This window comes from Marmota flaviventris, chromosome 5 (assembly GCF_047511675.1).
Source record: "Marmota flaviventris isolate mMarFla1 chromosome 5, mMarFla1.hap1, whole genome shotgun sequence".
Taxonomy (NCBI): Eukaryota; Metazoa; Chordata; class Mammalia; order Rodentia; family Sciuridae; genus Marmota; species Marmota flaviventris.
In genome coordinates, this window is record NC_092502.1 from 87,530,012 (window position 1) to 87,558,007 (window position 27,996).

A 27,996-nucleotide genomic window follows, 5' to 3' on the forward strand; every position below is an offset into this window, starting at 1 on the left:
TTTAAAACCAAAGCTTCTGTTTTTATATTCCTTTTAGATTCTAGAACAATAATTAAACTTCATATTTACAATATTCTCCTTCTTATATTCTGAAATTCTTCCATCATGTGTGACTGAATACTTACAGCTTCAGAAAGAATGCTTGAGACATAAAGGGTACAAACTTTGTGTTCTCCCTGTCTCCTATCAATTCCTCTGTGAATCTTTGTGCTATTAGCAATATACTGAATGTTAGTCACGAACAGAAATATATATGAATAAATACATGCGAATAAATCCCCACAACTTTGTATGGTGGTTAAAACCACCCTCATCAGTTCCCCAGTAGAGCCTGGCCAGATAACAGACAAGAGAACTGCAGCTGAGGTCTGGCCCCAAATCCAACACAGTTTCCAGGGCTTTGAAGCAGTTAGTAACCTGCTCCAAATTTCTACTGGTCATAAAGGCAAGGGAAAAGACAAGAAACAACATTGGACTCCTAGATTATTATCTGCTCATTGCAGCCACAGAGATGAGGGAGGCCATAAGTCAGTCCTTTCAAAGCAAGAGGCCAAAGAAAGAGCCAGAAGCTAGGGACTTTTAACCCTCTTTCCTAATACCAGAGAAATTTCATCCTCCAGGCATGTGGTCTCAAAGTGTCCATCCCTTTGTGGGAATTCATCTTTATCCATACTGATATCTCTCACAAACCCATGGAGACATTCAAACTTTCCTTTTCATTTTCCCCACCAACAAGAGTTCACATCAAAATAAACCAAATCCAAGGTCAAAATTAGGGGTTTGTTCTGTAAATGGTGATGGAAAGAACAAAGCAACTAAAAAGCTCTTGGTAGTTGTTACACAAAGTACTTCCCTTTTTCTTTGATAACTGTCTACTGATTCTTTTTTTTTTTTTTTATATTTTTTTGGCTGTAGATGGACACAATACCTTTATTTTGTTTATTTATTTTTCTGTGGTTCTGAGGCTTGAACCCAGTGCCTCACTTGTGCTAGGCAAGCTCTCTACCATTGAGCTACAACCCCAGCCCTGGATTCTTTACCAATATGGGTTAGTCAAGTCAATCTCTTGTCTGTCTCTCTCTCTTCCTTTCTTTCAACATGTGGACAGAGCATTAATATTTACCTAAAGTTCTTTCTTGCTTTGGATGGTCTTCACTCCAGAAGGCCACCATACCCCAGAAGGGAGGCTGGGCACATGGACTTGACTTCAATGTCTGGATGCATATTTCATATTTCTTTCTGGAGGGGTAAAAGGTACAACTTCTTTAAGTACCATACATTTCTTCAAGGATATGAGTAAAGAGTTTACCATTAATATCTTTAGAGATTAGAACATTCCAGTAACAATATAATAGGAATCACTGGTAGGGCACTCTTGAAGGACAGTGAAAGTGTCTCTGGAATGACAGCAGGGCCCCTGGATAAACTTTTAGCCACATTCCTAGGTCAGGATAGTGCAGAGCCAGCAGGAACACTTGCTCTTTTGGAACACAGCCTTCTAATGTCAGCCTAGCTGATAGTTACGACTTGCTAATTATCAGTGTAGAGCATGACCTTGAGGAAATCATTTACCTCACTCTGCCTCTACCTTTTTTGTGTCTCCTAAAATTGGAGTTAAGGCACCTACACCCCAAATTTCTGAAAGGAACTTCCTAAGTAAATGAGAAAGAAGTACATAGAATTCATGGACACCTGCCTTAGAATGGGGTAAAAAACAATAGCTTTTATTTCATTGGAATATTTATTATAATAATAATAATAGCTTTTATTCTACCCTGTCATTAAGACCAACAGGAAAATCTGCTTGGAGAAACATGGGTGCAGCCAAGAAGACTTAGCTAGAGGTGTCAGCCTCTTTTTTAGTTAATGTATCATCTTCTCAGGTAGATCCTGGGTGTGGTCCCAGGATCCAGTTGGGTGATAACTTGTGTAGTGGCTGCATAGTAAGTAAGTGAATACTTGGTGAGATAATATTTTCTGGAGTAGTCCTTGTCAAAATAAGAGGGACTAAGACCTTGTGTTAGTCATGTTGGCATTACTGTAACAAATATCTGAGATAAATGAACTTAAAAGAGGAAAAGTTTATTTGGGCTCACAGTTTTGGAGCTTGTATTCCGTGGTCAGTCGACTGTTGCTTTTGGGCCTGTAAATTCAATTTATCAAAGTAGATAGTAAGTGATACCACAAGCTGCTCAATTCATGGTTACAGAAAGCAGAGAGAGAAAGAGTACATCCCATAGTCCCTTTGAAGGCATGCCCAAAGTCACCCAGAACCTCCCTTCTTCCACCATCTCCCAGTAGCACCAAACTGGGGTCAGAGACTTTAACACATGGGCCTTGGGAGATTGTTCAGATCCAAACTATAGCAGACCATCTTCTTCCCTAACCACAAAAGGAGGATTCTCCAAAAACAACATTTATAATAGCTACATTTTCCCCAACTCAGGGAGCTCCAAAATCTCTATATAAGCATTTCCTGCTGTGGACCTTCCACATGGCATGGAGTTAACATGGCATAGCCCAATGGTTAAGAACAGACTTTGGATCTTGATTTCAATCAAATCTTAGATCTTCCACTTAACCATCAAACTATCTTTCATAGATTATTTAAATTCTTTCTTCTTAGGTTTTAATCCTCTTTTGAAAAGGGATAGCTATTGGGTTATTATGGGGATCACATCAGCTTGGACACTGCCTGGTACATAGAAAAATAATCAAATGACTATTGAGATAATGATAATGATGATGAAGAAGATGATAATGAAGAAGATGATGATAATGATAATGACAAAGATGACGAAGATGATGTCAACTATGGCATCTCACATAGCAACTGAGATAAACCTTATTTCAGTGAGAAATCAGAATGACTGGAGTAGTATCTGATAGGAGAAGGAGAGACAAGTCAATTTTCTGAGCAAATTCAGAATCTGCTATTCAAAAATGACACAATGAGCAACTATCAGTGTCCTGTTGACTATCAACCAAAAAGATAGCATCCCTATCATTTATCAGAAGATATAATAAAAAATAGAGTCACTCTTTTAGCATGTTATCAGGCATAAATCCCTAAGATTTAGAAAATGAATGGTCCCATTTTGTTAGCCTTTATAGCAATAGGAGATCTATTATCTCCCAATTCCAATGGCATTATCTCTCCCAACACTTCTATTGCTGCTGTTCTTTATTACTATGTAAATCAGACTAACAGAGCCATATTTAAATGCTCCTCTGTAAATCAAAAGAGGAATCACTAAGTAATAAAATTATAAAAGTACAGGTAACTCTTACTATTAAGCTGGCATGAATATGCATTCAGTATTTCAGTATTTCAACACCAATTATAGATTATTTTCCTAGTTAAATAGCATGTGTAACAGGGATATTTTAACCAGAATAATAGTAGTCTTTAAGTATCTTGTAGAATAGTTTTTAAAGATCAATTTGTTTAAACGCCAGTTACTACCATTGTTCTAAGTTAATGGAGGGTTCGTTTATCTCAGCTCCTGACTTAGGAAAGAAAAAGAACTGTGGGTCTATGAAGAATGACACAGACATACTTTGATAAGGTCTTCCCTATTTCTCAGTATGTGGAGGTGGGAAGTGAGGATGAGAAGAGAAAAAATAATCAAGCTATATTTGTACCATGATCCTACTGCTACTTTTTATTAGAAAATCCATTCCTATGTGTACTAGTACATAAAGAGATAAATAATAGGGAGTGTCACATTACTTTTTTTTTTTTTTTTTTTTTGGACAGAGGCACAATGCTGGAGATGTTTGTCAACAGACTGAGTCTATTGGCTCAATCTGGAAACTTGCAATTTTGCTATCCTGAGCCCTGTCTCCCCTCCTGTATAGATGGAGATACAAGCAGTGGTGACTCAGAAAGCACCTTTCTCAGAGGATGACAACTGAATTTCTCCCTTTAAAAAAGACAAAGAGCTAATCTCTCAGCAAAGTATTAGGTGTCTTCTATGTGTTCCGATGTGTACACATTTTTCAGAGAATGGTCAGGACATTTTCAGTGGCAAGGGAAAGAATCCTAATAATAGATTAAATAAAAACAGGGGCTGACAAATTTTTCACCCAAGGGATGCTGTAGCTTGCAGTGTTGCAAGATCCAGGAGCTCAAATAAGGTTTCCTTAGGACAGTAACCCACGATTTATTTCCATTCCCTGGTTCTGCTTACCACCACTTACTTACTTTACTTCTCAATATAATATTGCCTGGCAGCAAGAGCTGCATGACTCTCCTAGAACTAAAACTCAAGATTTCCAAGAAAGAATGCAGTTCTAATTCCTAGCATCAGCATCAATCTTTGAAAGCTGTCTGAGAGAAGGGTCCTTAGTACAGAAAGAATCACAAGGAGTTAGGAGGGCTGTTTCCTCAAAAGGGAAAAATGCTAGCATTCAAAAAAGAAGCAGATGTCTGCCTCCAGGAGGAACACCTTGAATTATGGAAAACTGTATTGCTCTGACTTGAATTCCTATACACTATTAAGATGAAGAAGCAGGAATATTTTTTAGTGGAAAGAGACCAGAAAATCGTCTTTCAAACTTCATGAAAAAAAAAAAAAAGATAAATTAAGCAGAATTATTTTGGATGGCCCAGTCAACCTAGGATATTAGTATTCCGTGCCAGGTGGAATTAATAGATGGCTAGTGTAGCATTGTCTACCATTGGTGATGTCTGGCATTGTGGCTCAGAGGTAGTCCTTCCTTTTCTTCCCTCTATATCAGCATATCTGATCAGTGACCCCACAAGTCACCAGGGGCTTTCACACTACTCCCAGGTGTTTCCACAATGGAAGAAATTCATAAAATGAGTTCACATGAACATATTCTTACTTATTGGCCTTCCTGATTTGAGCTGGTGATGGAACAAGACAATTATTATCACCAGAATTTCAGAATGGATGCTGTAGTTCAGGTGGACTTAGGCATGTTTTAGAGATGGATTTCCCCAACCAAGTATTCTGAAATCATCAATTGTCATCTTTGTTGATTGAAAAACAAGTCTTTTTTAGGCTTCTGGCTATCGTCAGAGTTGTGAGAGTTCCCTGTTTTTCAATTAGTCTGTCATGTCCTGAGAAAATGTCAGAGTCTTCTTAGTACCAGAAAATCCCTAGGAGTCTTATTGTGATATATGGTTAGAGGAGAGAAGGGGAGGGCTATGGGGGATTCTTCTGTCATATTTTACTAGGGCTAGTCCAGGATAACCTAATCCAGAGTAATCACTAGGAGGGAATTTGAGGTGCCATTTCACTACCAAAAAGTAAGAGGAAGAAGTCGTGACTGAGGCATTGCTCCTGAATGAAAGAATTCTCATTGCAGTATCAATAGTTGCACTTTTGGGGCCCTAAAATATGCCAGCCACTGTTTTAAGTACACTACATAAATATCTCCTACAATTTTCACAATAACCCTTTGAAGATAAGTGATTGACCCAAGTCACATCACTGGTTAGTGCCAAAACCAGAATTTGAACTCACAATACTTTGACCCTAGTGCCTGTACCTTTTATCTGCACATAATTTTTTATAATACTGGTTTAAAAAGTCAATAAGAAGTCTGACAAAAAGCTAATATATTCATGTACCGTGGATTCACATGCAAAATAAACATTTTTCCTTAATTAAGGTTTATAATTCTTACTTTTTAATCCTCAGACATGGGACCAGATGCGCAGGAGAAATTGCCATGCAAGCAAATAATTACAAGTGCGGGGTTGGAGTTGCATACAATTCCAAAGTCGGAGGTAAAGTTCCTGTAGTTGGGCACTTTAAGTTGAAAATGGGTAAAGGAGACATTTCAACTACCAGAGGAAGAAATGCATTCTGTGTAAAATTTGCTGAAGGACTAAGGGTTACTTGTAAGCCAATCAATGGATCTAGATTCCGAGAAAATGGATAGCTGAATATAGCCTATACATCTTCACAGGGAAAATAATATAATTGTTCAATAGCATTTGAATGAAATCTAATTTGTTCTATGTTCTGATTTAGGAGGGATATTATTGAACACTTTCTAATGGAACAGAATGAGGAAGTAAATTTAAACAGACATTCCCTGCCTCTCAATTCTGTATATAGTTTTTTCATTTTGTACCAAAGAATAGCTGCAGAAGAAAAAAAAAAGTAAAGCACATGCACATTATTTTAGCCAAAGGTTACCTTTGATGACAAATATATGTAATCTCTATTTGTTTTAGTCAATTTTCTTATGGGGAAAGCCCACTAAGTTAATTGGGGGACATTTTAATTAAAGAAACTATATACATGAGTTAGAGGAAACCAACAATGGAATAACAAATACTGATCCTATTACCTTTAGGCCCAAGGGAACAAGGAGAAGGAGAGTCAGTGGAAAGCAGGGAGAGAAATTTTTGGTCAGAGAGAACCACTGAACAGGAGCTTTGCCCCTGTACACACCAGGAGCTACATCCAGGCAGGGAGGATCCGGGGAAATAAGACCTCACTCTCTTCTTAGCCCACCTTTCCACTGGTTTCAGAGAGCCCTTTTGATACGGTGGATGTTCTAATAGAGCAGGCTAGGGAGGGAATCTGCAGGGACAGAGAAGATAATAATTGCCCTCTCCCTTTAAGCTCGTCCTGCCTCAGGGTTTCAGGATGATTAGGTTATGGATTCCTTTTTGAAAACCCAAATAAATATTCAGGATGTATATTTATTTGGTTTCTAAAAAGAAATCCATATCCAAATTCAAGATATAACTAGAGTTTAATAAGTTTTTATTATAATTGACATGCTCTACAAGTTACCTTGTTTGTAGTGATAGTTTTTGAAAACCAAACTAATCTCAAGCTTTATTGTACAACTGTAAAAGTCAGAGATAAGAAGACTATAAATGGGGGAGGGATATGGTTGATATATAGGTATCATATACATGTATATATATCACTAATACATGAGACTCATATTTTAAGCATCATTCTTGATTCTTTTGATTATGTCCTCTCAGAGTGCTGTGCTAATTCAAAGAAAATGAAAGCAGACACAAAAATTATGTAATCAACTAGAAAAAGAATTTGCTTTTCAAGTTCTAATGAACTAAACAGCTATAGTTTATTAAAGAATCACCTGATACTTCATTTTTTCAGTGAAAGAATCATAAGAAAATTTCTTAAGGTGACAAAAGCTAGTTGTGGCAGTGTAGAACTGAAAAATAATACTTTTGATTCAGACCCTTTTGATTGTTTTCATTAGTACAGTCTTTGATGGTCTAGCCCCAATTTGAATAATAAATTTCATTTTCTAGGTACCACCATCTGTCAATCACTTACCCTACCTACCTATTATAAGTAGTGTATTCTGTGAGTAACAGGATAGATTTGGGTCCAGATTTTTAGAGTTTAAATCCTGGTCCCCACTTTTAAATAGTGTGGTCTTGGATAAGTCAATGTATCTCTTTGTTCTCAGTCCCTTCACCTATAAAATATAGAGAATTATAGCACCCATTGATAATGGTAGTTGTAAGCATAGAAGAGTACATATGTCTAATGCCTATGTAATGGTGACTGCATATAAATATCCTCAATGCATATTAGCTCTTATTATCATTAATATTTTACAGTTGAAGAAACTGAAGTACAACAATTAGAAAACAGAGCTGGGTTATTTTTTCTTTTTCTTCCAAATGCATGTTTAAGTAACTATCTGCTGTTGTTGTTTTAACAAATATGACTTTCACTGATCATGTCAGTTATATGTTGTTTTACTTTGGTTCCATAATGAATAATAGTATGAAAATCTAAGGCTGTGAGCTCCATTGCATTATTAGCCTGAAATTGCTTTTCCCTTCCTGGCTCTTGAATTCATGAGTCTGATGATGGCCGACAGCCTGTTGGAAAGCACAAAGAGCTACCATGTCTGCCTTCTCCTGATGAAAAATGATTCCCCCTCAGGAGTGAAATCCATGGCAATGATTTCATCCTTGAAATGATTTAGAAGAAAAGGAAGCATGTTCCTTTGCAAACACATAAAAGAATGGCCTCTGGGTTATTTTTAATCAGTGCTTAGAAACAAGAGTTCTTTCCCTATTTGTTAGTTTCCTATTGTGGACAGATCTTTTCAATCTGCAGCTTCCTGTACGGGGCCTTTGTATGGCACAGACTGGGCCATAGCCACTCATGTACACTCATGAGCAGGTGTGTTGAGGGAGGGCTGTTGATGGTTTTTCCTGAAACCTATTAGGTGATTTTGTTGGGGTGGTGGAGGGTAGGAAGACATTTGTAATTGCCAGCAAACATATCCATTCCTCTTATCCAAGAATGCTACTCCCTTTCAACCTCAGGGGTATTACTGGGAACAGAGCCTTGGGTGGGACAAAAAACACAGCTGTTTCAAAGTGCACAGCATTATCTCTAAAGGGCAGACAAAAAAAGTTTACAGAAGCACTGACATTTCCCTTCCTTTTGTGTTGTCAGTAGCTGGGTCACAGGTGTTGGGAACCTCAGGGCTTATCTTTTTTTGATTCTTTTGAGAGTCCTTTAAAGATATGAATTTTAAGGCCATCGTGTTTTTCAGTATGTATATATCTTTGTGTTTATTTTCTTCTCTGCTCAGGCATAAGAATGCTGGATGGCATTGTGACTGATGCTATTGAGGCCAGTTCAATTGGATTCAACCCTGGACATGTGGATATTTACAGTGCAAGCTGGGGCCCTAATGATGATGGGAAAACCGTGGAGGGTCCTGGCAGATTAGCCCAGAAGGCTTTTGAATATGGTGTCAAGCAGGTGAGATGTTTAACCCAGATGCATGAGATTAAACCCACCTATTAGGATATGAGAAGGGAAGAATACTCAGGTTATATGGAAAGAAAGACTGACAAATTTCGTGACACAGCCCTTCACAATTTTAAATGCAGTTCGAGAACCAAATCATTTCTCAGGGATGGAAGTTCAGAGTTAAGAGAGTTTCCCTGCTTGGGTCTGACATTGAAGAAAAATTCATTACTTTAGGATATTTACTTTGAAATCCTTCTAGACAATTTTCCTTTCTCATTTTTCTGCTACTTTGGGTCTTTCACTAGGTAAGCTAATACCCAGATTCTGAAAATGCATTCTTGAATACAGCAACCTGCTTCCTCTGGCTCAGCACACACCCCTGCAGTACTTGTGCATCATTTGTCACTTGGGTTTACTGCCTTCTTTCACAGATTCTAAGCCTTGAACTCTACAGGATGAGAGTAGAAACTTCGGAGAGCACAAATTGAAAAATCATAGAAAGAGTGGCCTTGACGAGTTACATTCAATTGAAGAATTCCTTTTAAAGCAGCTGCAAAGCAGATCTGAATAATGCCTGATTTTGTCATTCTATCAGTCAGCCAGAAGATTCAGGCAGAAAGAAAGAGGAAGTTCAAAGATTCGAGTGCAGTGACATAAGCCAAGAGAAGAGTGAAAAATTACTAAGGAATGCTGAAGTCCAGATTATGAATCTGCAGAATTAAAATAGGAAAAAAAAAGTGTTTGCTCAGCCCCACTCCAGAAGTGGCCCACAAGACCAGAGGCTTGAAGGGCCAGAGTCTAGTGATTTATAATACAGTCTCATGAGATTTCCAGTGTGCCTGCTGGGGACCTAGGGTTAAATACAAATCCCCCAAATTTGTCTCTGAGAACTTCACGAATGCATTTGTTGGGGATTTTAATGGGGTTTAATAGTGACCTCAGTAGATAATAATAGATGTTGTCCATTTCGGCTTTTCCTTTAGGGGAGACAAGGGAAGGGCTCCATCTTCGTCTGGGCTTCTGGGAATGGGGGGCGTCAGGGAGATAACTGTGACTGTGATGGATACACGGACAGCATCTACACCATCTCCATCAGCAGTGCTTCCCAGCAAGGCCTATCGCCCTGGTACGCTGAGAAGTGCTCCTCCACACTGGCCACCTCCTACAGCAGCGGGGATTACACTGACCAGCGAATCGTATGTTGCTTTTGTCTAACTTTCTCTGCCTGGGGAGGAGAGCACACCTTGCACTCACAATGATCCTCCTAACTGACCTTTGGTGGAATTGATTTGCTTAAGTTTGATGTCTCTGTCGGGAAGACTCATGCTTACTCACTTGCAAGGCTGGCATATATTGGGAAGTTTTCTCTCCAGAGATAATGACACTTCTGCCAAGATGATCTTCCCTCTCTGTCATTTTAAAACTCAGCCCTGAGAAGTCACCAAACCTGTCATTACACACAGCTGAGACTCTAAATGTCTTTTCTGCTTGTCTGATGCTTCCCTGGAAACAGCCTGAAAAGAGATTTCAGGGTTGTAGGGGCTTTATCACCCTTGTACTTGCTGATCCTTTAATAGCAGGGATATAGACTGACTTGCCCTTTAGCAAATGATAAAAATACAGAGTCTACATTGGCGATGTCTCCGAAGAACAGACGGCCTGCAGGAAAAATAACTGTGTCAGTTTCCCCTGAGGTGAACTCCTCAGCCTCTGGGTCCAAAGCTCAGGCTGTATGCTCAGAGAGCTCCTCCAGCCCACGCTTGCTTGTGCCTTCACCTCCATGAGTCACACTGCCAAGAGCGATTATTGGATCTCCCTTCAAGGGCACAAAGATGAAGGGCCATTTCTAGGTTTGGGGAACAAAGAGAGGCACTTTTAATTTAAAAATTTAAAGTCTCAGATTTAACTCTGGACACATAAAGAACCCACTAGATAAAGTATATAGGTCCTAATCTCAGTAAAATAGCAGGGCATGATCCAATTAGATTGTGGGTGACTGCCATAATAATTACTTCGAAATGCGTGCACAAGTCTCATTAATGGCATCTTAGCAGAATTGTCAACACTAATGTCTTCTTCATACAGGATCACTATTTTGTAACTCTGCTGTTTCTGCAACAGTTTAGGCAATAATGCTGTGTGGTCTCCACTTGAAAGCACTGCCCTCCCTCTCATGTCATCTTCAGTTACTTGAATAATAGGCAGTGACATTCAACCCAATGGTTCTTTATGGCAGGCGCAGTTCATAGCCTTTGAGACAGGCGTATCAGACATCTGCCCCACTTGTGTTCAGAGTCCCCTGGCTCTTGCCATTTCCTTGGGCATACACAGCTGTCTTTAGAAAATGGCCTGTTATACCTTTTAGAATCACCATTTGATAGACTGCTCTTCATCTGGGCCACCCTGTACCAAAGAAGGGGGAAGATTTTCCACTTTCATAAAGATTCCCCCCACCCCAAACCAGCCCTGGGAGAGACAGCTGGTGGATTCTATTTGAGACAGTTGCAGTAGAGGAGACTTTTCTTACGCAAACCTCTTCCTCAGCACAGTCATCTCTGGGGGCTTATTTGCGTCAACAGGTAAAAAGGGCAACTTTGCTTCCGTTGCTCTCTGAGGAGCAGAGCCACCATAACTTGAGAAATTCAGAGACTCCAAGCAGGAAGCCAAAGGAGGTGATAATAGAACAAATTATTTTTTTACACCTCCCTCCCACACATTGAAATCTCTAGCTAAGAACTGTAGTGCTGTAGCCTGGGTGGGGGTGCCTTGTTAGTAATTCTTTGGCTCAACTACTTGTTAAGCTAGCAGTGCAAGGGTTCTTAAAGCAGACTGAATGAAAGTCTTTCTGCTTTCTTCCCTTTATCTCTGTAACCTTCATTACCCTAAAGAAAGCCTACATAATTCCTGATATGCAATAATATTGCATTTCCTAGGCAGGATCTCACTCAAACCTCAGAATAGGAGTCAGGAAATGTAAATATCATTTTACAGATGGGGAGCCAAGTGATATGCCCAAGGAATACATCTAATACATAGCAGTTCTAGAATGTGAACCCAGAACTAATCCAACACTTTTTCATTTTTAAAACACACCATTTTCAACAAAGTGCAAATGGAGACACTAACCCAAAGATGTCAAATCTAGTCCCAGAGCATGAAAACTACACACTAAGCAGATCCTGTGCAAGTAGCTCAAGATCAGGATGGCTTAACATCCTTGTGCTGAAGAGGCAGCTAAATGTTAGTCCAAAGGGCAAAAGGAGTTTTATATGAGGCAGAATTTCTAAATATTACAGACCAAACACAATGGACCTGATGATTAATGGGCCAGCATGATTCACAGTGATGTCAAAACAGTTCCTTTTTTATAGACAGCGCTTCATTTGGGAATCTCAGAAGAGAAAATATTCATAGTGGGAGTACTTCATCCCCTGAAAAGGCATCTTGCTGCCAGAATTGTAGACAAGTTGCATATAGAGGAGAGGGAACTAAAATATCAGCAGATGGCAAACATCCGCTCATGGTTTAGAGGAGGAAGTAGGGAATCGAATCAGCTGAGTTTCCTGGTCATAGCAGATGCAGACCTTGGTGTGGTTACCTTGTCTCACACTTGTCATATGTCCTACCTCTCTCTCCTCCCTATTACCATCCAGACAAGTGCTGACCTGCATAACGACTGTACTGAGACCCACACGGGCACCTCTGCCTCTGCACCTCTGGCTGCTGGCATCTTCGCTCTGGCCTTGGAAGCAAAGTAAGAACCAGAAATCTTCTAATCACCTTTACTGAGGCTGCTTCTCCTTGTTAGTAATACTAGTTATTTCCTGAATACATGGTTACAGTAGAAATTTTGGAAAACTACAAAACAGTAGTAAAGATAAGCTTTCTTCCTGACACTTTGAGATAACTTTTGTCAGCTATCAGTGTAGATTAAATACACATATCTTACAAAATTAAGATTCTGTTATGCACATTATTTTGTAGTTGTTTTTATAATACATCCTACAACATATTAAACATCCATCCATGCTTTCTCACGTCCAAACCAATCTTCCTTGACCTTTATAAATTCATGTTGTCTCTCCAAGTCCTGTTCCCTCTAACAAAGAGGTCTTCTTCTCCATCAGGCAGAATTTGATTCAAATAATTTCCTGTGGGTGTTAGGAATAACAATATTACAAAACATTTTTTTTCAGAATAAGCTAGTCTTGGAGTTAATGTTACTATTTCAAGGGACATGAGAATTAAAGATAGAATTTTCATCTTTTCATAGTATAAATAGCAAATTATTAAAGTCATCTAATCAAGCTTAAACACTCTTGTCCATAAAAATTTGTTGCCATCTCTGATAAATTTCTCAGGGTAAATGCTCAGGTTGTGAATTTCTGGACCAAAAAGCAGGAGTGTTTTAATGCTTTTTAATACTTATCAATAAATTGCTACCTTGAAAAACTATATAATTTTCTATTCACACCAGGAGTATATATTTGGAAGTACCAATTTCCAAAACCCTTGCCAAACTACTTTTATTATCTTTTAAAATGTTTGCTAATTGGATAGGTGAAAATAGAATCTCATTTTTCTATGCTTTTGTTTAATTTTCTAAAGAAACTCAATACTTTGTCATGTAGTTATTTGTCTTGGCCATTTGACTGCTTCTTTATGGCCTTCATTTTGTTTAATGAAGAAAATCTATCAGTATTTTATCAATTTGACATTTACTTTTTAATTTATTTATAGGTCATTTTTAGTCTAATGAAGTTAGAATGTAAATAGACATGTTTGCCAGTCTGTTACTTTAAAGCTACTTTCTTTGCTTTAAAGCTCAGAAAAATCTGCACAGCCAAAAACTGGATTCATTTGTCTTTTATTTTGGTTCCTTTGTCATACTTAAATTCTAAATCTCCTGGAATTTCTTTTGGTGTAGGATGTCTGTTTTCCCCCAAAATAGTTACTTCAACAATCTAATACTTAATAATGAATAAGAAAACTAATCATCTTATATGACAAATCACAGATTTTTTATTTTTCCTTATTCCTACTTCCTGCTGTTGTGTGGTGACAGCAAGTCTTGTAAACTAGTATTGTCCTTCCCAATAAGAAGGTTGTTCTAGAAGAAGGTACACTTTATCTCTAGAGAGAGGACAATGCAGTCTCCTCATGCCATGTTCAGTGAACTATGTTCACAGGAGCAGTGGAACAGAACATCTTTGCCTTTGCCACAACTGAAAAGCCCAGAAGTTGCCGAACCTTTGTCCAGGAGAGGCCAGCATAGCTCTAGGAGCCTTGGGGCTCCCGGTGGTAATGTGGTATAGTTCCTGGGTATCTCAGCAATGGCATAGCCACAGTGGCTAAGCAAGACAGTCTGCCAAAGATCTTACAAAGAGTCTAGCTGCTTGGAAGGACTGAGATGTTTGATGAGGAAAGAAAGAAATCCAGGTACTTGATCAAAAATAGATTGGGGGGCTAACAGAAAAGCTATATTTAGAATCTGAGTTCACTTGTAATAGGGAGGGATAGACAGAAGACAAAATTCCATGAACACAAGCTATAACTGGAACCAGAAGATCCAAACCAATGTTGAAGAAAAAAATAGTCCAAGCAAGGAAATATACTACTAGTTGTCTGGCTTTAAGCAAGGTAATTCACATGTAGGGCTTCATCTGTCCAGTTGTAAAATGAATGAAAGGGTCAAACACACCAATTTTTTTCAAACTTCTTCCCTTTATAAAATTCTCAGATTTGAAATCAAAGATAAGGGTATATAGAGATAATCCAACATGACTTGTTGAGGTTGGTGGTAAAGGGTCTAAATATGAAACAGAGTGTTTATGATCTCAGAATACAGATCATTAGTCACTGGGAGATGTTAAAACAAAGCCAGCCTTAAAATCATAAGTGTAGAGTCTTTCTTCTCTTCCCTACACTTGTCAGATGCATGTAAATATAACAACGAGGCCTAGCCTACTTTTGTCTAATGATGAATATGTTAGAAATAGTCATCTAGCCGAACACTTGAATAAATTCCAGTCAAAACCAGAAATTTTTGAAGTTTAATTGCTGGTTCCTAAAATGTCAAACCTTCTTTTTCTACATAAGGAGAAAATCATCTAAGAATGACCTAGTCTCATTAATTTCATTTGTCTCTGATGAGACTTTCTAAAGCAGGGTTTGTATTGCACAAGGCTGGGTCCCTGAGGTCCATGAATGTCTTTGCAACTAAATGCAGAATTGCTTATGAGTGTGTTTGAAATTTTCTGGGAGTGGTATGTAGGTTCCACAGCATTCTGTCTATGCTATCCCAAGTGCAAATCATAAGAATTCAGTTCCCTTTATTTTTATTCAGAAGTGAGATGGACATGATCTGTCTTAACATTTATAATTTCTCAGTAAGATAGATATGATCTGTCTTAATTTTATGTCTTTCTTTCCAAGTTACGTAGAAGTTATTGAGATTTCTGTTCTCAATTGGATTGGATGGTTCAATTGCCTATACCAAGATTATTAGATAATAAAATCTCAATACCAACATTTCTAGATGTGTGATCAAGTTTTATATCTAGACACTCAAGATTCAGAAAATCACTTAAATAGGTACCATCCCTTAAGAATCAACTGGATGATGAAAAACTCTGAACTAAACTTATCAAGAATAATGAGATCAATATTTATCCGTTTTGTACTACATGCCATACACTTATATGTATTAATTCTAATCCTTGCAACATTCCTATAACATAGAAATTATTAATTGGATTTTATCAATGAAGTAATTGAGGCTTAGAGAAGTTGATAAATATAACCAAAATCCCACAAAGAGATTTATACTCAGGTCTATCTGCCCCCAAAACTATGCTATCAGCAATTACACTATGTTGCCTTCACAGCCTTGGGAGAGAGGAATGTTGAGTGGATGCCTTACATTCCATCAAATAAAGGAGGGTTAAGAAGATTGAAGTAAATGAACACATATTTATGAGTTGCTCCTAAGTGTCCTGCTACACTGTGTATTAGCTGCTTTAAATGTGATGAAGGTAGAGAAATAAGGAAAGAAAAAGAGAAAATGTATTTTGGATTGACATATGTATAGGGGGATGTTTCCCTTCCCAAGAACAGTGTTTTTTGAATGCTGGCATAGATACTAGTCACCTGAGGAGTTTATTTAACATCAGGTTTCCAGATCCTATTGCCAGCAACTCAGATTCTGAAGTTTCCCCTACACCCCAGGTTTTGCCATTTTTAGCAAGTACCTAGGCATTTTAATGTTATTGGTACTTTCACCTAACTTTGAGAAACAACTGCTATAAAGAACTATTTTATATAGCCTTTTCCAGATGTCCATTAGGTACCTTAATATCTTAATAGGCATATCTTAGAGATAAATGTTAAGAAATAAATGCCTTACATCATGCCTGTGGCACCTTCGTTATTAAGTAGTGAATATACCTAAGAAAGCTGGAAGACAATCACCTTGGTCTATGCATGAAACCTCAAAAAGAATCATAATAATTTTTAATAAGGGAGAACAATTCTGAGGTGAACCATGGATCCCTTCATACCTTTGGAGGTACTAAACAAACAGGCAAGCCAATTTTCTGTTTTTATTGAAGTCTAGAAACATAGATTCTCAATAATGCATATGGAACCTTTGGGAGTGGGGGAAAAAATCATAAGAAAAAAAATCTTTGTTGTTGAAAATGTTAGAAAGGCCAAAGTAAAAAATACTCAACATCTGGACTCACCAGGGTGTGTGATTAGGCCAAACAGGTAGCCTCTACAATTTTCACTTTGGAATTAATTTTGTCTCCAGACCTACATCTCTTCTAATGAGAAACAATGCTTCAGTTCACCATTTAATTCTGTAATGCTTATTTTCTGTAAACACCCTTGATTAGCAACACAATGCAGTTCTAAAATTTTTAATTATTGTGGATGCAGTTGAGCATTAATCCACAAAGGAAGGCTGTCAGGAACAAGTTTGCACTATTGTTAACAGCTGTTTTTCATTTATGAGCTGCAAACACACAAATGAAGAATAACTCTGTTAGGAAAATGTGTTTAACTTTCCTAATTGTATGACAGTGAAGCTCTTTAAATATTTTTCAAAGACTATATAGGATAAATTTTTAAAAAACAGTAAACTTGCAATTAAATATTAAATAAATGTTCCACTTTAGAAATATAGAAAGTGTAAGCTTTGTAGTTTGATTATCAGCTCCCTGACATATACTTTTTTCATACTTTTCCTCATTCCTACCCTCTTAAGTACACCTACATACATTGAGGATACAAATGGAAAACTGGTTTGTTGCCCATTGACCACCTTGATAGGAGACTTTTTACTTAAGACTCCTTTTGAAAGACTGGAAGAAAACACACGTTTCAATAAAGTGCATTATAGGATACGATTAGGTTCTACCTTGAGAAAATAGCCATTTCTGCTCACTCAGTTAATGGTTCCTGAAGGTGGGATAACCAAAAAAAAAAAAAAAAAAAAACAAGAGCTAAGAAAAGGTATGTATGGAGCTGGGTTGTAACTCAGTGTTGGAGCACTTGCCTTGCACTTGTGAAGCACTGGGTTTGATCCTCAGCACCACATAAAAATAAAGATATTGTGTTCACTTCTGACTAAAAAAAAGTTTTTTAAAAAAAGTGTTTATAATATTAGACAGATAGAATATCTGAACAGTAAGGAATTCTAGAGACTGTCATATTCTACCCTTTCATATTATAAATGAGTTAACTCAGGCCCAGAGAGATAAAGTAGTTGGATCACCCAGTTCTTCGATAGTAGAATGCAATTTAATGTGTTTTCTACTGCTCCCTATTCTGACCCCATGATTTGAAATGATTTATAATTGTCTTAATTGGTCATATTGTGTAATCTTTCTACCAGCTCCTGTTATTTTCACTATGATACAGAACTGACTAGACAGATTTTTTTAACTATGAAAGTCATGCCCTATTCTTATAATTATTTATTTATTTAGGCAACAGGTAGACATGTAAATAGGTAAGTAGATATGTAGGTAGGTAGGTAGGTAGGTAGGTAGGTACAGGAGTGTTCTACCTCTGAGCTACATTCCCATCCCTTTTTATTTTATATTGAGTCAGGGTCTGGTTAAGTTACCCAGGCTGGTCTCCAGCTTGGGATCCTTCTAACAGCCTCCTGAATATCTGGGAATGAAACTTGGTTATAGACATGGACCACCGTGCACCATTATCCTCAGACATTTTGACTAGTAGGTTTGAGGTGGGACTCTAAAATTTTCATTGTTTACCAGTGTTCCAGTTGCTTATGATACAAGTGGTCTGGGATTCCCTGAGAGTCACTGAGCTGGAGTCCTTCTATGGTCTCCATCAATCATTCTCTGGAGTCAAGTAGGAATGCAGCTCAACTGAGAGTGAGCTGAGCTATCAGATGTTGGAGCAGCCCATTAAAGCAACAATACAAAATGAAAGCATTAAGTCAGTCTTTTATCACCCACTGCTATGGTATAAGCAAGAATTTAGAACCAGAGAAAGCACCAGTTAGCCTGATTCCATTTTCCCTCATGGAGCAGTGTACCAGTCATGAGGATGAGTACGGACACGAGGGTGTCTCTCTATAGAGGGAACCCTGAAGAAAAGGCTTCAGCAGTTTTTGTGGACCTTCAGGTGTGTAGGGAGAGAGGGCTTGTGGAGGGTAGGAGTAGAAAAGCACTGGGTATTGAATCAGAGCAAGGAACAGTGTCTTCAAGGTTTTTTTCCCTTTCTTCACAAGGAAACCTTGGTAAAAGTGCCTGAAGAATACCTCTGCCCAAGGCCTTAGACAAAGACACCTGGGAAGAAGGCACTCACCTACAGGAGTCAGGGTTGTACAACATGCAAAGAGCCTGATAGCCAGGGGGCCTGAAGCCTTGACTGCTAGGCCTCTCAGAGGCTGTAATGCCCCAGTTGGGCAAATAGGTTAGCTTTGGAGGGCACCATTATCTAGTGCCTGCCAGGGAAGGACTGAAACTGCCTATGGTCTGATTTGTAATGAGGAGCTTGACTCCCATTGTTTGTACTCCCAATCCCTGGGTATACAAGGGATTGTATAATCAGTGCATTTTTTCCCCTGGGGAAAGGCAGCAAATTGAGCCAGATTCCCCCAGTGACTGGTCTACAGATTCATAGTAAGTAGGAATAGGAACCTTGAGAAGTATTTGGGTGTTATTTATTACATAATGCTTAATTGGTTAAGGGAAACAATGCAGGTCTCAAAGGCAAGGGAATCAAATGACTAATAGCAATAAGTTTTAACATTATATTCAATCTGTTTAACATAGGCACATAATCATTCAACCAACCGATATTTACTCAGCATATGCCCTTCCTAGCATTCTTCTGGGTGCTTGTTACACATCAGGGAACAAGATAGATGAGGATCTTACTCTTTCTCATGGTTAAGTTCTAGCCGGGGAGACAGACATTAATAATACACAAAACAAATATATTTCCCAGTATGTTTTAAAGTGATAAGTGCTATGGAAAAAGAAAAGGTGCAACAGGGTAAGAGCTTGGGAGTGTATGGGGAGGATTAATGTTTTAAATAGGGTGATCAAGAAAAGTTTCATCATATTTTAAAAGATTTCAATCCCTTGCCTCTCTAAGTAATCTTTATATTGTTGCTAAATTAATCTTACTAAGACTTCCAATTTTACCATATTCTTGCTCAAAAAACCTCCATGATTCCCATTCCCTAAAGGATAAAATATAAACTTTCTTTTGTGGGATTCAAGGTCCTCATTGCTAAGGCTCAGTATTTTTCATTGCCTCTTTCCTGCTCCAGCAAACCAGACTGTAATCTGATCTCACAAGTGGGCAGATGTCATTTCAAACTTTTTTTCAAGTTATATGGAAATAATTCAAAATGAGGGACAAAGTTTTATATTTCTTCAATGCAGAAGATTGAATTGAATATGTAAGACATATTTTATGGGCAGAAGTTTTCAGTACTGCATTTTGGATGCCAAATAAAAGAGCACACCAATAGACACTACAATAATATTGATACAATCGCAGAAGGTTGTTCATAATTCCTGAATAAAGATGCATATTTTTAGCACTTGCTTTGGGAAGGTTATCCCTGAAAGATCCTTTGGGTCACTTCCCCTCCAGCCCAAATCTCACCTGGAGAGATATGCAGCACTTGGTTGTCTGGACCTCTGAATATGACCCACTGGCCAATAACCCTGGATGGAAAAAGAATGGAGCAGGCTTGATGGTGAATAGTCGATTTGGATTTGGTTTGCTAAATGCCAAAGCTCTGGTGGATTTAGCTGATCCTGGGACCTGGAGCAGTGTGCCTGAGAAGAAGGAATGTGTTGTAAAAGACAATGACTTTGAGCCCAGGTAAGTGTCTCCAGGAATTTTAAACAAATATATTTAAATGTTTGGCATAATTTAATAAAAGCCTAAATTTTACTTGTGCCTATCCTTCTAAACAATTGGAGAAGGAATTTGCCAGTGTTCTCCATGGCTTTTCATGGGGGGTTACTGAGATCTATAAATCGGGTTAGCATATTTTCATTTTTTTTCCTCTACAACACCCATGACTTTGCATTGTCTAAAATGCACCATTGTTTTATGTACCACTAGGAGAAAACATTGTCAGTTAAACTGTGACCAACCAGTCATTAGCTTTAAGATTAATCCTAGACTCAAAGATACTAGACTACTCTTTAAAAATGTATCTGAGGGTTAATGAAATGAAGTACTTTTAAACCAGTGTTACCTAAAACCTACTTTTCTATAAGAGCCATAGAGCTGTGGGATTCTTCACTTTTCTTCCATATAGGATCTTTTATCCATATAGGATCTGCTTTTACACAGACCACTTTTCACTCAATGTATGTGGCCACAGAAGCAGAAACTGCTATGAATATTTTGTTATTTCTGTCAAGGCAACCATAATAATACTGAAAACCCACTCACACAAAATACCCAAGCATCAGAGGCTCGAGAGCTGCCTTAGAAAGGCCTTATGGATAAAATCATAAAAACAGGGCCTTTTTGATATTCTAGTAATGGACCACTTTTAATGGATCCAAAACAAACTTTCTTGAATTTGATTCTATAGTAAGTAACATCATACTGAAGCATTTATGTTCTTTACTGTTTTCTTGTGCATGAAATTCACTTATAGCTAATCTTGAATGGGTTCTCCTCCTAACAGAGAGTGACAACAAGCCTAGCTGAGTATCTAGTGAAGTCTGATGTGTACACCTATGCATAAAATTCATGAAAAGAGACATACACTTTATTTAATACTAATTCCTTAATGTATTTAGAGCCCTGCAAGCTAATGGAGAAGTTATCATTGAAATTCCAACAAAAGCTTGTGAAGGACAAGAAAATGCTATCAAGTCCCTGGAGCACGTGCAATTTGAAGCAACAATTGAATATTCCCGTAGAGGAGACCTGCATGTCACACTAACTTCTGCTGCTGGTAAACAAACCATTTTAAAAACCATTTATAAGCCATTTGTTTAAATTCTTAAGTGTATATCAAATTATTTCAAATCAATTATTGTTCTTGTTTGTTAATAGAATGAAATCTCCTTATAGCTATTTTGAGATCTTAAAAACATACTTATTTTTCTTGGTATTAGATTTCCTTTGCCTTGTTCATCCTGTTCATTCCCAGTGGTTCTTAGATAAGCAAAGAATGTGACCTATGTCAATAATTCCAATTAATATCCTTCCCTCAAGTCATGGGTTTTCAAACTATGTTCACTTTCCAGGGTTCTGACCTCCCATTCATTTTTCTTATGTAACCGTTAGTAGTGAAAGTTATTCTGATAATTAACAAAACTTACAAATATATCTGAAATATTCAAGGAATCGAGTAAGAAAAAACCCCTGGGAATTCTGATCCATAAAAGAAGGTTGAAAAGACTAATACAGTCCTCTTAATGATGTGAATCAGGCCATTTGATATGATGTATAGACACATACCCTGTTCCCAAGCAGGTCCTAATTCAGATGTGAGAGCTGGTTGGACCTTTAGCCACAAAAAAAAAAAAAAAAAAAAAATTGCACTAAAGTTGTCTTGATCTCTTTCATATTTTAGTAGTACTCAACTGACTAAATCGGATTTCTATAGGTGATAGATGAGGAGAGATGAGCTCCCTCTGTGGTCCCCTTTCTAGGATATAAACTGGAGTTTTGGATTAGCCTCTGTTAATTTTAGAGTTATGCTTTCTAGATGTCTTGGATTTGACCTGAAATATTAGTAGGAAGCATTTATTTTTTCATTGATGGGTCTATAGTTCATTTAATCCTTTTATTTAGAATGAAATATTATTCATTTATTTGCCAAAGACTTGGACTTGGAAGTTTCATATAAAAAATACTAGTTTTTATATGATAGGAGGTTATTAAAGTAACTCATAATTAATTAATAAGTTGATTAAATTAATTTTTATGTCTACTTAGATTACAGACTCAAGAACCTATTAAATTTTTAAATTTCCTTTTACATTTCAAAACAATAGTTTTATTACAATATATTTTATATCTTTGATTCCCTTTTTAAATACAACTCATAAATGTCGCTCTCTGAATTCTGTTTATTCAATAAACCTTAAACACCATGTTTATTATTATTTTCTATATATATTTTGAAAAATTATTCTATGCAAGTGCTGTGGATAAAAACATTTTTTTTCTTGTGATTGTCTCCATCCTGACTTCATACTAAAAGGGAAAATTAGGACTAATATCAACCAGCTTTCATTTTCAGTTATCAGATGCAAGAGTGTATCCCACTCTCACACATGTTAGTATATTCATTAACTTGTGTTTGTTGTATGAAAATAGGAACTAGCACAGTATTGTTGGCTGAAAGAGAGCGGGACACATCACCTAATGGCTTTAAGAATTGGGACTTCATGTCTGTCCATACATGGGGAGAGAATCCTGTAGGCACCTGGACTTTGAGAATTACAGACATGGTAAGTATGAAGGAGAGGATGAAGAAACACACATTCACTTTTCAACACTTTGAAGCACTTCTAAGGTTATATCATCATTAATTATGGATTCTAAAGAACTTGACCACTCCTTAGTAGAAGGGCAAAGAATACTATTTCAAACAGATAATAATTTTAGAAGAATATTAGGCACCAGCCATACTAGAGAGAAGAAAAGATATGCTGATAAACAATGTGACAGACTATGGGACAAATCCAGGTGTTCCATGTCTGAGCACAGCCCCACATGTCCTATGGCCTTGAGAGACAACTGTATTCCCAAAGTTAGATGCTCAGATCAGCTTTGCTATGGAGTCTTCTGGAGTCACCTGAAGGCCCTCCTGCAAGTATTCTATGGTGGATATCAAGTAGCAGCTTCATGTTCAGCAAGATATCTTATTTAATGAGATCCCCCCACCAGTTTCAGTTACCAAAAAAATCATTTTTTCAAGTGAAAAAACTGTCAGCATTGATATTTGTTTTCCACATTGTTTTACTGGTGCATTATAGTTATACAGATTTGTTACATATTTTTATATGCACACAATATAACAATATAATTCAACCAATATTACTCCTTCTCCCTCCTCTATCCCACACCCAGGTCTCTTTCCTGTACTGATCTCCCTTTGATTTTTAGGAAGTCCACCCCCATCTTTGTTTTCCTTTCTCCTCTCTAGCTTCCACATATGAGAGAAAACATAAGACTCTTAACCTTCTGAATTTGACGTATTTCACTTAGTATGATGGTCTCTCATTTCATCCATTTTCCTGCAAATGATATAATTCCATTTTTCTTTACGGTTCAATAAAGAATCACTGTAGTATAATGGCTTTAATTCTCCAAGATAAATCCTGAGGAGTGGTATAGCTGGGTCATATGGTGGTTCCCTTCCTACTCTTTTGAGGAAACTCCATGATGATTTTCATAGTAGTTGTACTAATTTATGGTCCCACCAGCATGTTTAGATTTTTTAAGATAGTTTAGAAAACAGTTATAATTGAATTTTTAAGAATATAACCAATATGGGAAAGAAAAATTATATAAGGGAGCTCTGCTTTTTTCACTAGATGCTTGAATATGAAGCAATTAATCAGTTTTTTAATTGTTGAACTTATAAAATACCAACTTTTATGTCAAGAGTGAATCCAGTGGTTTCTTTCAAAATAGAGCTCTGAACATGGAACACACAAAATCTTAAGTTTTGACTAGGAAATCCTTAATATTTTAAGTGAGTTTATTTTATATTCAAAACACACACTAAAATATGTGTGTGCTTTATTTACTAGTCTGGAAGAATGCAAAATGAAGGGAGAATTGTGAACTGGAAGCTGATCTTGCATGGGACCTCTTCTCAGCCAAACCACATGAAACAGCCTCGTGTATATACATCCTACAACACTGTCCAGAATGACAGAAGAGGGGTGGAGAAGATGGTGGATGTGGAGGAGGTCTGTATGGCTCTGTTCTTACTGCACTATGTTCTGAACTGTGGTAGACAATGCAGTGAATGAAGTTGCATCTAACTTTTAGGCAGGGAATAGAGCAAATATGCATAGAGAGGAAGCAGGGGTAGCAATAAACTGTTTCTTCCCCAACAGATGAAAGAAATATTATTTTTGTGTGCTTTTATCTAAAATTTATTATGGATAAAAATTTTCAAGTTATTATTAAATTTCTTAATATGAATTTTGCCCACTTGTGACACAGCAAATTGTAAAAAAAAAAAAATCTATCTTATTACATGGTCACATACCTGATATTTGTACTAGACTGAGTTTTTAAGCATTTTCCACATGGTCTGATTTTAACCTATAATCCTTGTAACCTTGGAATGATAAACATTAGTGTGTCCACTTTGCAGAAGGAATACCAAGCTAGCCAAATCACTTAGGTTTACTTGTTCCTGTTTAATAAGTACCATTTAACTTGCACATCTTAGCAACACCAAGAAGAACTATGGGATCACAATTTCTGTCAGAAAATTTCAGAAAATAGACAAAGTCTTTCATGCTCCTGGTTCTCGGGAGCTGCTGGCTTCTCTTTTATCAGCAGGTGGCCAGAAACCCACATTTTCTCTATCTCTGTTCCCCCCAGCATCTAGCACAATGCCTCAGATGTAGTACATAGGTTTTTCCAAATTTCCAGAGTGACCTTCCCTGAATAGGTCCAGCTCTGTGCTGGATGTTTTAGAGGATGTAGAAACATAGTATTTATATTTATTCAAGCAACTAGCTGTGTGGAAGCCTTAGCTTGGATTCTGGCCCCATTTTATTCTGTTAAGCAACTTCCCCTCCAGGATCCAAATCCCTGGGGCCTTTTCTTCGTGGCCCCTAAACTAGGTTCACCTTGTTAGTGTTTCTCCCTCAGAGATTCCTTGAAAGATATGAATGGGGCCCTTCCATGGTTAAAACATTGAAATACAGTCAGCCTTCCATATCCATGGATTCCAAACCCTTGGATACAGCCAACTGTGAATCAAAAATATTTGAAAAAAATGCTGTCTATGCTGAACATGTTTACATTTTTCCTCATCATTATTCCCTACACTGTACACAACTATTTGCATCATATTTACATTGTGGTACTACAGGTAATGTGGAGACGATTTAATATGTACAGGAGGATATACATAGGTCATGTACAAACCCTATGCCATCTTATATAAAGGACTTAAGCATTCACAGATTTTGATATCTGTTAAAGGTCCTAGGGGATATCTGTATACAATGATTGACAAAGAGCTATTTCTCTGATCTTTTCTGTCCCCTCCTACCTGGCCCCTTCTTATAACTTGATAGTTTCTCACAGAGCAAGAAACTGCTCCTACTCTACAGCAACCAGTTGGTGACTTACAAAAGAGTTGTTAAATATTTAATATTATCTTCTTCCCAATATGGATTCCATGAGAACAGACTAGCAAGTGAAGGAAATCAACACACACTGAACATTTTCCTGTATTATCTCATTCAGTTTTCAAAACACCAGAAATGGAAGTAGTCTTAGTCCTGTTTTACATGTGAAATTCAGGGAGATTAAAAAGGTTGCCAAAAGTTCATCAGTGAATGGAAAAATGAGGATTGAAACTTAAGTCTTGTAACTGCAAGCCTTGTGCTCTCTCTGCTCACCAAATTGCCTCTCTGTGGACATGCAGTGGGCTTGTGCTAGGGCTGCATCTAGGTTGCCTGACTAGAAATAATATGTGTTTTTTCTCTTTGTTGATGGCATTCTGTATTCTAGGAGCAACCCACAAAAAAGAACCTAAATGAGAACCCCCCGGTGTCCAAGAGCCCCAGCAGCAGCAGTGTGGGGGTAAGAAGAGATGAACTGGCAGAGGGGGGGCCTTCTGAGGCCATGCTGCGACTCCTACAAAGTGCTTTTAGCAAAAACCTACCTTCAGAGCAATCACCAAAGAAGTCTCCAAGTGCAAAACTCAACATTCCTTATGAAAATTTCTATGAGGCCTTGGAAAAGTTGAATAAACCTTCCCGACTTAAAGACTCTGAGGACAGTTTGTATAATGACTATGTTGATGTTTTCTACAACACAAAACCTTATAAGCACAGAGACGACAGGCTGCTGCAAGCTCTGGTGGACATTCTGAATGAGGAAAATTAAAATAAGTATGTGGTCCTGAGTTGGAAATATTCACACATCTTCCTTTCCCTTAGATTTTGCCTGTGTCTGAAGTGGTTGTTTTGGCATTGATTCCTATGCTTGTAATATCCTTTATGGTACTTTTTTCTTTGTCTCCCCACATTGTATATTTAAAGGGGATGAGCTCAAATAGGAAATCCAGCTTCCAGAATTGAGGATAGCTCTTTTAAAACATGTCTTCCCTGCCAGCACAAGTGAAGTGTTGTATTCTTTAGAGAATTGACACATGCCCCCATGCCAGATTAGAATGACTCCTTGAGCCTGTCCATTTCATTTCTCACACAAAAAAGGCAAAACCTGGGGAATCCATTCATTAGAAAAGTAATCTGCAAAAATTAGGGAGGGGAAAAACTGTTTCTATAGCTTGCTCTCTATCCTTGTCATGTGGTTCTTTGAATTTTGCTGCCAAGGAAACATTCAGAAAGCAGCTAATGAATGAGTCACAATTAGGCCCATAGCTTAGGTCTATCTACTCCCAAATACAATGCATACCAGGAGGGATGATCTGGTCATTGTAAGAAATGGATGGATTTTTTTTAGGCCCAGAAAGTGACTCTGGAATGTGTATCATGTGTTTAGAATGGTTCTGGAGTGTTGCTCTTTGCTTGATGTGCCAAATAGAGGTCTCTGTGGATCAAAAGGCGACTGTGACTCATGCTGTGTGCCATGGTCTTTCTATGTTTCTCCTTCTTCTTCAACTTTTTCATATTTGTTTCCTTTCTCAGCCACAAACTCAATATTCAGAGGATTAATTTACACCATTTCAGAACAAACTTTCACTTGGGACTTACTCAGCAAACTCCTCGTCATAATAAATTTGTTTAATAGTAACAGGTAACCACTTAACATGAAGAACCTATGTAATAACAGGAAAATATTCATAATGGAGAGAATCAGTAAAAGATTTTGTTTGTTTGTTTTTTACTTTAAATTGTGCTTATTAGAACATGTTGTTCTGGATCTTTGGAACTTAGTCTCCATTCATTACTGGACAAAACAGGATCTTCTCAAATCTTAGAACTGATAGTTTCCAAATTCTTACCAAATTCCTTCTATGCTTTAAATCAGGAGACATAGACTGGCGGTCTATAGGTCTCACATGTCCTGTGATATGCTTTGTTTGGTATGCAGAAAATTTAAAAAATTGGAGTAATTGTTGAAAATTTCACATAAAACCTGATTCTCAAACCCACTTTCTCTCACGGCAAGAGTTAGTTAGAGCTGAGTAACAGCTGCCCAATTAGAGTTGAGGTCCAAGACTCCCAACATGTTCCACACTATCTACAATGGTCACCTTATTCCTTAGTGTTCAGCATCCAGTATTTGATTTTGTCCCCTCCTGTGGTGAATGAATATGTGCAGAGTGTGAATGAATTAGGACTAAAACTACACTCAACTTTTTCCAGGCAGAACTTATCATTAAAATTCATGAGTTTGTTATGATATAATTAATTTGTTGCATTTACAGGCAAAAAAAGTTATTTTAGGCCCTGGAAATATCTCTGAAATCTAGTTTGACATATTCATTTAATCTCATCTCACTTGCTTATTCATTTCTATTATTCATTGATTGCCAGTCTCCTAGCCTTTC

The 27,996-nt window shown here is 37.5% G+C and overlaps 1 protein-coding gene across 1 annotated transcript in view; it reads left to right on the forward strand.

Moving 5' to 3' along the window:
* Positions 1-26,366, forward strand: part of Pcsk1 (proprotein convertase subtilisin/kexin type 1) — a 37,301-nt gene extending 10,935 nt beyond the window's left edge. Inside the window, exons 6-14 of the mRNA XM_027927772.2 lie at positions 5,673-5,761; positions 8,587-8,759; positions 9,734-9,946; positions 12,404-12,504; positions 19,893-20,126; positions 21,065-21,222; positions 22,596-22,729; positions 24,038-24,199; positions 25,989-26,366. Of these exons, the coding sequence (XP_027783573.1) occupies positions 5,673-5,761; positions 8,587-8,759; positions 9,734-9,946; positions 12,404-12,504; positions 19,893-20,126; positions 21,065-21,222; positions 22,596-22,729; positions 24,038-24,199; positions 25,989-26,366 (1,642 nt within the window). The remainder of the gene's footprint in view (positions 1-5,672; positions 5,762-8,586; positions 8,760-9,733; positions 9,947-12,403; positions 12,505-19,892; positions 20,127-21,064; positions 21,223-22,595; positions 22,730-24,037; positions 24,200-25,988) is intronic.
* Positions 26,367-27,996: the final 1,630 nt, after the last annotated feature.